The sequence below is a fragment of the Tyto alba genome, unplaced genomic scaffold (genome assembly GCF_018691265.1).
Source record: "Tyto alba isolate M040663 unplaced genomic scaffold, T.alba_DEE_v4.0 Super-Scaffold_6, whole genome shotgun sequence".
Lineage (NCBI taxonomy): Eukaryota > Metazoa > Chordata > Aves > Strigiformes > Tytonidae > Tyto > Tyto alba.
The window spans coordinates 46,480,231-46,491,142 of record NW_024881327.1 but is presented as its reverse complement, the minus strand read 5'-3'; the positions used below and the strand labels follow the sequence as shown (position 1 = coordinate 46,491,142).

The 10,912-nt window shown below is 35.1% G+C and overlaps 1 protein-coding gene across 1 annotated transcript in view; it reads right to left on the bottom strand.

The window, feature by feature from the left end:
- Positions 1 to 1,718: 1,718 nt before the first annotated feature.
- The window catches only part of POLN (DNA polymerase nu), a 103,239-nt gene continuing 94,045 nt past the window's right edge, over positions 1,719 to 10,912 (bottom strand). Inside the window, exons 23-24 of the mRNA XM_032987335.2 lie at positions 4,670 to 4,731; positions 1,719 to 1,787 (exon numbers count right to left, since the gene is read on the bottom strand). Of these exons, the coding sequence (XP_032843226.2) occupies positions 1,719 to 1,787; positions 4,670 to 4,731 (131 nt within the window). The remainder of the gene's footprint in view (positions 1,788 to 4,669; positions 4,732 to 10,912) is intronic.

Sequence of the window (10,912 nt, the reverse complement as noted above, 5' to 3'; positions counted from 1 at the left end):
ATGGTGACCTCTGCATTTCTGTAGCTTCCTATTTGACCAGATGTCAATTCAGGACAGGATCAAGGTTCTTTATGTTAAGTGTGGTTTGGGTGTTTTTATAGGTTGAAGGGTGTGCTTAGCATTGTTCAGGACTTGAAAAAATACACTATCTAGTTTAAAAGTACCGATCATAAGAAACATACACAAGGTGGAAATCAGCTGGGAAATGTACAAAAAATGTTGACTTTTTAATATAGTTGTAAGGTTAGCAATGTAGCCTTAGAGAAGCAGAGCTTAATTAGAACAGGCCTCCTGAAAACAGTAGATCTTCTAGAGGAGTGAAACAGATGAGAAGGTAGAACATTTCACGCTTATTCAATGCCACTGCAAACACAGAAGGCTTGAAAAAGCAGAAGAAAACTCATGCAACCTCTTCTCTGTTGAAAAGGTGGAATTAGACCCTCTGCTCACATGACCTGGCGCGATGTCACAGCCATGCAGGCTGGATTCTCCCCCAACCAATATGGAGAGGTGCTGACTTTGCTTATATGACCAATACTAATTTTATAACTATAAAAATCAATTTTTAGAAATGACTGACTCACTTCAGCTGACAGGTTACATATGATTAACATGCAACATAAAAACCCCAATGTTTAATAGTTTAATGCAGTTAAGCACAATGCAAAATTGTTTAATGATACAATTTAACACTGCTGCAAAATCTCTGTAATTATACACATCTAATATCTAAATTATACTACTTTGATCATTTGAGGTCTAATGTTGAAAGATACTGAACACCTCTTAAAAGTTTTGTGCTTGACCTTGAGGACAGTTTCGTATTCCTCAAGCATGGAGGCAGAATTTGGCAACCAGTAATGTTACGAAATAAACTCATTTACAGAATAAACTCTACAGAAAACCAAAATATCAATAACAAATCCAAACACTAAAGTAGAAGTCTGAATCCTAAATGTATAAGGCTGAATCCTAAAATTTATCTACACAGTATTTAGCATTACATCAGTAATAAAAATAATAGATTAAACAAAGCTATAATACTTCCTCTAAAGCGTCCTAAGGTTACAGTGTACAAACTGAGTTTGAAATTAATTTAATTGACAACAATCTGGTTATTTTTAATGCATTTAGGCATCCAGTTTTGTTTACCCGTTTTAGTCCAAAATCCTAAATATAAATTAAATTGGAGACTCTTAATTTCCAAAGAACTCTTTTTCTAAGTCTGTGTAACATGACATTTAATATGTGATGCAAACCAAACAGCTGCCTTCTACTCACAGAATATAAAATAAGATGAATACAACAGTTAAGCTGATACTGTTCAAATAGTGCCAGATTAGAAGTATTTTTACACAAGCACTTCACAAAACACTTTATGTTAAACTCTAAATATCCGTCTAACTCACATATATTTGTCATGTTCCCAAAGGGTTAATATTGTCTTGCTTCATTTCTTACATGTAGTAATTTAGCTCTGAACAAAAGCAGCTCCCTGCTGGTTACCTTGGCTAAAGGAAACACAATGAACTGGTAAAAACCAGTTTTATCTCACTGCTGTTGCCTAGGGCTACAGACAAAATGAAGTAAAAAAATTCACATGCAGAGTATTAGGTGCTTATGAAAGATCCAGCAGCGCTGTTGCCTAGTGATTCAGCGAGGAATCAGCATATGCCAATGAGGTGTTCGGGTACTGAATAACATCCCCGATGACTGCTTTACATCTCCTGCAATTCTGTCATACACCCCCATGATTTCCCAGTGGTAAGAATCACTTTCAAGGGAACCTGTCAGGGAAAAAAAGAAAAATTTAAACAAACAAACACATCATATACAGCAAAATTATTATTTTTGCTTTTCCCTTTGGATGTTGATACTGCTCTAGATTACATGCCTATCCAATATGAAATGTTCTTCATATCCATTAATAATTAATTATAACTACAATTTTGATTAAAATACCTTAACAATTAAGACTAACCTTCAGTTTTGAAACTGCAAATACATGTTACTGAATTGCAAGGAATATGCTAAAACAAAATCAGTCTTATTATACTTTTCAAAAGAGATACAAAATCAGAGTGTTTATAATCAGCAACTTGTCAGTAATGCATAAAGATACCAGGGTTTTTTTATCATCCAGTTTTCCAATTCTGGGGTAATTTTGTTGTTGCTTTGGGTTTATTTCAGTTTGGTTTTCAGTTACTGCTGCTCTGCTACACAGTAGACTTTCTGACATGAAAGCTGCCTCATTAGCAAAGACTACATACTGGAAAAGAAGCTACTTCAAAGATAAAGCACCCTTTTCCTCAAAGAAGAAAAATAAATCTCTCCTCATGAAAACTATATGTGTGCTCTACTTTAGTGACATTTTTCCTCCATATTAAAAATTAATATTAATATTAACGCATAATACACATTTAGTTGAAGCAAGTATGCTGAAGGACAGCAGAAGCATTTCACAAAAATCTTTTAATCTTCAGCATCTTCTTACTGTATAGAAGGGTAAACTACATGAAAAAAGATATAGATTGTTTTTAAAAGATCATTCTCAATTTCTTCTCTAAGATCAAACTGTTGGTGCTTTATGTTTTCTGTCTGGCCTCTGCCATCGATCCATTTGTGATGCTTCAGAGGAAGACGAAGTATCTCCATGATGCATGTAGTCTACTGTGCAGTAGGAGTAAAAAGTATGCCATGACTCCTACAGTAATTTGCTCAGGAGAAGAAGGCCAAAACAAGAGTAATAAAACATATATCTCCAAATACTTCTACTGCCTATTAAGAAGTCCTAACCTTTGAAAACCCCAAAGAACTACCTATTGTCCAAGAATTCGTTTCTTTTCACCTATTAAAATGTAGTTGTTGTTTAACAGAGAATTATTATTCTCATAGGAACAACATATTGAACCCATTTGCTAATGCATCAAGGCAAGTTTGTCAGTGTGTGACAGTAGGCACCTTAGACAGAGGTGAAAGAAACTGTTCTGAGATGGTGCGTCCCATTTTGTCCATTGGACATTAAAACCTTCTGGCAGTTAATGTTTAGTCTAAAATATATAACACTAAAATTATATTCTGCTCATGTAACTATGAATACTGTCATTAACCATGTAAATATTTGTCTTTCTTAGAAACGGATTAAATTGTTCATATTTTATTTCATGGCAAAGTATGAAATGTCATACTGACAGTTACCAAAAAGAGTCTCCTAAAACTTTGAAGGAGGATTATAGTGCTGTTATTCACTTTATATACCATCAATAATACTATATTTGACTATCTTAATGAACCTTACAACAGCATGAGTGCCAGGTGTCTAACATTGTCATTAAAAATATTTAGGTGTAGTATACCTTGAAAAAGATTCTTCCCTCTTTTTTCAAGGAATTTGTAACAAAAGAAGCCAGGCAAGCAGAGGTGTACAATGTAAGCAACCTATAGAAATGTAGTTTATAAAGCTTGGGAGTGTCACTGTTGGAAATGTGTAATCCCAGTATGGCCAAAAGGCCTCACTTGACCAAATCTGGTAAATAGCAGTGCAAGTTCTTACAAGGGTTAAATAAATAGCAGGGAGGGGATTCCAGAGTGGAAAAGGAGAAAGAGTAATTGAGATATTGAATGCCCCTCATTATCCTCTCTCAGCTTTTGTGGGAAAGATGGGCTCCATAAGAACCCAGAAATCTGTGACCGCAAGACCTCCAGAGAAAGTCTCACAAAGTGGCTGAGATGCTGAAATAGACATAAAAGATCTGGAAAAAGAAATAGAAGCTAGAGTTTATCTAGTAGTTTTCTTTTCTAGCTGTGTCCATTAGTGTAACTCTGTATGTTATAACCACTTCTGAAATAAATAGAATAAACGTTTTTCTGTCCCTGAATCTTGTTCAGTAATACTGCTGAATGAGTGATCTGGCAACACCAAGTACTCCATTTCTCAGGAAACCGGAAACCCCTGAAGTGTTTTCCCCTTAATAACTTTAGGGATTCCCTGGAACTATAGACCTTTATTAAACAACAAAAGCTGAGCAGTAGATTAGGATGAAAGGCACCAGTCTTGTAGAGAGAAAAATATAATTATTTTATAAAATAATTAAAATTAGGTCCAATATAGATAGATACAACAGCTGCATAACTATCTACTCAGTTTTTACAGATGTTCTGGTAGATGATGTCCTTATAATAGATGATACTTTAAACAGTGACCAATGATTTTGTCTGCTTTATATGTTAGGCATCCACACAGAAACTTTAAAAATACCAATTTGTTAAGTGGAAATTACTGAAGAAAGATCTTTTGCAACAATTTTTCAGCAGTAATGAATGCCTGGCACATTTAGAAAGTCTATTAAAGTCACATATTTCTCACTCTACCACACCCAACAGAAATTTCATGGCTATGAACAGAATAGATTTTGAAATTAAACATACTGCATTGCTAAGACAAAGAGTAGATGACAATCACACTTTCCAAAATGGAGGTTGAGTTTCTTTCAGCTATTTTCCTTTAGAATATTTATAGTAATTTTAAAAAGCAATTACCTGCAAATATGAAAATGAAACTATTGAAGTGAAAGGCAAAATAGTTGTCTCTAGATTCTTAATATGATGACGTTCACATACAACGCTAAATACGTCTGAGACAGTAATGGAAATTCAGAATTGTCCCTACCTTTAGTGGCACTTCCAAGGCTGTGGTTTGCTGCAGGGACTCCATTGTTCTTTTTACCAGCACTGTAAGGTAAATTTGAAAACATACAGCTCTTTATTCTATGTTACAATTGTTACACAGAAAAAAAAATCACATGCTTTATGTTCTGTTATATAATACCTGCAATTCTACATTCTGAAAAAAAAAATAATCATTTACTTTTTCAGATTATATTTTTAAGTTAAATTTTATCTCTTGTGGAAGGCTCAATTCCTTATTTTAAATTGAATTTTAGGTGAAACTTGGAGAATTATTTAACTTATATATACTATTAATACAGAAGTAACAGCACTATGTATTTTATATAGAGGTACAGCATGTCTGAGTGCTGTATTTCTCAGCTTTCAAGTTCAGTACTCTTAACTATATGTTTGGTGACATTTTATGTATTTTAATTCCCTTGTGCAGCCATAAACCTCAATCTTAAAAAAAAAAAGCTAGGAAAAAAAGTACTGAGCTGTCTAAAACATATTATCCTTCAAAGTAAAAAGATCAGAGCCAAATTTTAAAAAAATCTTCCCTGTGGGATAGTGGAGCTATCAAGAATCTAAACAATTAAACTTCAGGATGATTTATGTAACTTAACAACTCATCATGTCATAACACTATGATCACTATTAGTGTGAAAATGAATCTATAATTATTCCAAATCAATCATTTGGGATCAGATTTGTCATCCTAGGTCATGCCAATTAGTGTTCTTCTTGACAAAGATTGCTGCTGCAACACCATATTGTTCTAATAAATACCAAAGAGAGATTCAATGGATAAAGAGCTTTTAAAACTGAAGTAACTTTTGGTTAGCAAAAGTAAAGTAGGAATAACATGCAGTCCCAGAACAAAACTTGCTGAGCAACCTCCATTGCTCTGACAGGATGGCTGACTAAATAATATATGTTGTCATAAGCCTCAGAGAATTGAGAAATATCAGGATACATAATATGTGATAAAACTGATAGACCGAAAACCACATGATTACTTAGAAGCTTTCTTTAAAGTTATCCCTTGAGGCTCACCACTGTTCTTTTGCAACTGACATTAGATGCAAAGGAGCGACAAGAACTCTAAGAAGCTGCGTATGGTTGTTGCTCTGGCTGCTGCCAAAACCTTTTCTAATGATGCCGACAATGAAGAGTAGTATGTAATGTTTTGTGTGACATCTGTGACACTGAGTCTGGCTTGATAATAATGATGAGGATAACTAGCTTCTGCCTGAACAGAAGTGGAGTGCTCAGACCATGCTGGCTCACTCAGACTTGTGTGCTAATGAGCTGTCAGAAGATTTTCCATGAAGTCCGAATTATGCAGTAACTCAAAAGATCAGCAGCTGAAGTGCCAAGGCTGAGGAAATGGAGACATTTGTTGACACATCTATGTACAGCTAAACCTATATAACTGCTTCATGTTAGATTTGAGGTAGTTTATGGTCCAGTGTAGGACATAGCATTGTTTTTGGAGAGCAGAAACAAACATTGCAACCACAGATTGTGAAAGTGGAAGTGCTGGCCTAAATAATTATCCATTTTAAATCCCGTCCAAGTCAACATGGCTATTAATAGAGGAGTGTTGGACTGCCTCCGTCTTGAGAAGCCCACTCCAAATTTGAACAAGCTGCCAGACCCAGGAGGCCTGCAATGCAGCAGATGTCGGGGCACTCCAACCAGGTGGCATGCCTTTGGAAGCCTAACTGGATTGCCAGTAAGTCCCTGCACAAACATTTTTTTCCATCGTAAGCTCCGTACCAGGTTATGACTGCACAAAGCTTTTGTGAGAGCATAACGTCTGGATGTTCCACCAAATCACTTATGAAGGGCACACTCAACTCTGTGCAACTTAACATTTTTTAAACTCTTAGACAAGTAAACAGCAATAGAGCATCAGGACAAGGGGAGAAATAGGTCTTTTTGACAAAAAGAACTGTAATGGACAACAAAAAAATAGAGCATGACTCAGAGGCATTGATTCATTGGTTGAAAGATGTGAACGGCACGATAAAGGGTGCTGTCTGCATACACACTGAATTAGACCAGTTTTCACCTAGTTCTCTAGACCTCTGAATTTGACTAGTTCTCTCCCATGTAACCGTTATCCCCAAAAGGAGATTCATGATGGCAGTGACAATTGCAACACCTTTCTCTGTTGGTTCACACAGTTTTCACTTTATTACGTCTGGCATGATCGGAATTGTGTTGCATTCTTAACTGCTCTTAATTTTAAAAAGCACAGATTAAAGTGGCCACATCAGTGAACAAACCCAACAGTTCCTCATGCATTTTGACAACCCATTAAAAACCTCTCCATGGGTTTGCTCCATTTTCTTCATTGTTCTTTTCTGTGTCAGTTTGGCTCCCTGTACTCTTTCTCATGTCACACTGACTTCTCCATCTCTTCTCAGAGTTTAGTGGGTGGCATAGTAAAACCATTCATTTCGAGCAATCTGAAGTTGGTTTGCCTGCACTTCAGCCTTTTGAAATTATACCTTTGCAAGTATCGAAAAGATTTGCCTACATCTACTTTACAACAGATTTTGAATGAAATAATAACTATGTAATGATAACAAAAATACCAAGAAAAAGCAGCTGGATTACCATTCCTGCTTGGTAATCTGCTAAAACAGTAAACAGTGAAGAAGGAAGCATTTAAATTAAATGACAGTCTTTGAACAAAAATAAATAGGCAAACTGACTGAATAAATTTAGGCTGGAAATGTAAAGTTCTAGATTTTGGTGAGATGAAATTCTGGAACAGTCTCTCAGTGGGAGTAATTTTTCATATGGAGATGATCATTTATAAAAGAGACCATATGGCATGGTGGTATGTAATTGCAGGAGAAGTCCCCTTTAGTCCTATGTATATAATATCTGATTCTCCCACTATTCTCTCAAATCTCCTTGAAAACTCTCCTCTTTTTCAAGGTTCAAAATAAACAATCCAGACATATACAACTGTATCTTCTTTATCTTCTTTATCTCGTATGCATTAGTGTGGTCACTAGCAAATGTGACAACAACATTTAAATAGATCTGTCTCTACCACTCTTTAATTTTTTGTTTCTTTACTAAGATTTAGATTGGAGGCTTCTGAGATAATGATTATTTCTGTTCAGTCAAGAATCTAGCATATCTAGGGCACATAAATTATTAATTTTAAAATGTTCCTTTGCAGCCAGCCATATACTGCAATGGCATCTGTTAAATGCTGTTCTCTCAACCTTCACATGTCTCAAAATGCACAGTCAGCAATTATGAGATTTGTTGATTATACCCATTCTGGAATGCTTTGTAAGTACTAAGTATGTCATGTTAAAATATTATGTATGAAAAAAAATTGGTGACAGCAAAATGAAGAGAACATAGAGAAACTGAAGTTTTAACATATATTTTAACATATATTAGATTTTCTTGATACTGGCCAGAATAAATACGCTTATTGAAAGTGTTGTGAATAGAAGCAAAGAAAAGACACGCATGCCTGCTGTGGAACAAAAGCTTATTTGTCCCTATTGAACTGAAGACATTTTTCAAGCTCACTCACCTATGAAATTATGACTCCAGAAACATGTCAAAGCTGGCCAGACATATGATCTATGAAATAGGGACTTTTGCAAATTGAAAGCTATCTGGAGGCATCTTTAGTTTATGCACCAGTGTTTTCCAAGTTAGAAAAAGGCAGATCAGAGGACAGAAAATGTCACTAACTTGTGATGATCGGTTCATTCTTCTGTTATTCTGTTATTTGAGTCCCCTTTTGAACATGTGCACTTTTTTATGCAGCTGCCTCAGTATCCATTAAGTGGGAAAATGTAGCAGAATAAAATTAAATTAAATGGAATTTGTACATGACCCAAAAATTTGTATTGTCAGATTTAAACAAAAATCTAAGATATGCTTCTTTAGGTAGTAATAATCTTAGTTGATCTTAATATCAAAATAAACAGGCTTAATTTATTTTGATTTTATTTCTTAGACTTGTCCTTTTGGTGTTCTTACATTTAAAGTAAGTATTTCAGCTGAACTATTTTATACCTGGTAAAATATCAGAAAAATTGTTTAAAACTCTATGTATTACATGTATTAAGTATAAGAATGGGTGCAGAAATTAACTTTTTAAATTCTATCAATAATGTATGATTATAAATGAGTTCTAAAAAATACAAAAAAAAGCCCTTAAAAATTATCCTAATGCACTGTGATATTGAACACAAGGTACTGGAATACACGTATTTCTACAAAAATATGTTATTTCAAGTACCAAGTGTCTGTCATTTAATTATACTTCTCACTAATGGATGCAATTAAGGAAGCATAGTGACAAGGAACAATCCACTGTAATCACCATTGGTAAAGTTCATCTTTCAAATCCACTGGGTATATATGGAGTACACATCAGAAGCCTGCTCTTACAGTTGTAACTGCAGGTATCCCTGTACTGTAAAAACAAAATTATCCTGCATTTCTTCACCCCAAAGTGTATTCCCCCTTTTAGCAGCAATGTATTCTGAATAATCCAAGGGCAAAGAGGCGTGTCAAACAGCATGGAAAGGTAGTCTCAGAAATAGTCTCCACAATATGAAAAAGTGGGTTCTGCAATTCCTGAATACTCTTCCGGAGTCCTTAGGCAGACTCATAGTTTGACTTGGAGACAGCCTTTTACACAGACTTAAGAATTCAGGGATGCTGAACCCTCTCAGATCCAAGGGCCCAGTTTCTGTCATTCCCAAAATATCATCTGCCTTTCTGCTTCCTGGGCTGCTGGAGAGCTCAGGATGTGAGGAAGCCAGACAGGCAAGCTGGCTAGAAACCAGGCAGATTATTGATGGTAAAGCTGACAGTCTTCTGCCAAAACCAAACCAATTTCTGCCAAATGTTTTGATTTGATCTTTCCAGGCATCCTTTAATAGAAAATAAGGATTTTCAAAAATCTCTTTTGCTGTCTTGTGCTTGCCCTAAACAGAGAATTGAGGCAAATAATAAGCCATATCTTTGTTGAAAATTACAGAATTCAAATTAGTATGTGTTTTATTGTATTTCAAAGTATGTCAAAGCTTGGACACTCAAAGCCTTGTTATAAATAAATGATGTTTTGCCTTGTCCATTCGGACTGAACCATATGCATACTATAAAACTGTGAGTGATGGATTCTGTCTGAAGAAGATATTCTTCTGAAATACAGATAACATTTACAGTTACAAGCAGTATTTTGTGCAAAAGTAGGTATTAGAAAAAAAGAGCACCTCGTTGCTTGCCCCTTGTTTACCAAATTCAAAAGATTCAAAGTCATCTGTTGGGCATAGGTTACTAGGTGCAGTATAAATTGGATTTCTGTATACTGAAAAGTACTGAAAAGTCTTATTGTGGTCTGTGAAGTCCTAGGCAGGAATAAAGAAAGCACCAGTATTGTGATTTCCTTGTGGCAATTCTCAGTCTTCACTCAGGAAAATCTTAGAAGCAAATAGACATGTTAATGTTGTAAAACAATGCAAAAGAGACAATTCCATGAGGCAAATGCTGCTGAGAAGGCTTATGTTCTGCACTATGATCTAACTGAAATAATACCATTTACCTTTACATTCTTCATGTATAAATCTTAAAAGAATTTTAAGATTTCATATCTATTTGCAAATAAGAAAACTGAGACATATATTTGTTGTTATTTTCTTGAAAAAGTAGATCAGAAGCATGACTGGAATCAGAATGCAAACACACTGAATAGTAGGCCAGTGGTTCTTGGATCACACTAAATGCCAGAGACTAACACAGCACTGAAATGTAGCCCATTAAAGCCATCAAAGTCCACTCTTTCCCTTTACTGAGCTTTGTGACTGTGCAACTGAGATTTCTCTCTGGATCATTAAGCTGCAGGCTGGAAACTGCAATTCAGCAGATTCTGTAATTAAAAGTTTCTGAATGGACAAAAGCTCATTAGATATGTAAAGACAAAGTTGACAGCTAAAGAATATTGGCAAATAAAAGTAAGAAGAGTAAGGGCTTAAATAAAAAGGGAGAAAGAACATTGGGTAAAGGGATGAAAACCATATTTGGACTTTCAAAGCACTAAAGTGAATTAGGAGCACACATCCTACTGATATTCCTTCTTTGTTTCAAAACTCACACACCTAATTTGTTATCTCAGTTAGCAGCTCCTGAAATAATTGGAAAAAATTAGGAGAAAAGAGTCTTCCTATTTAGTTTCATCTGAAAGGAA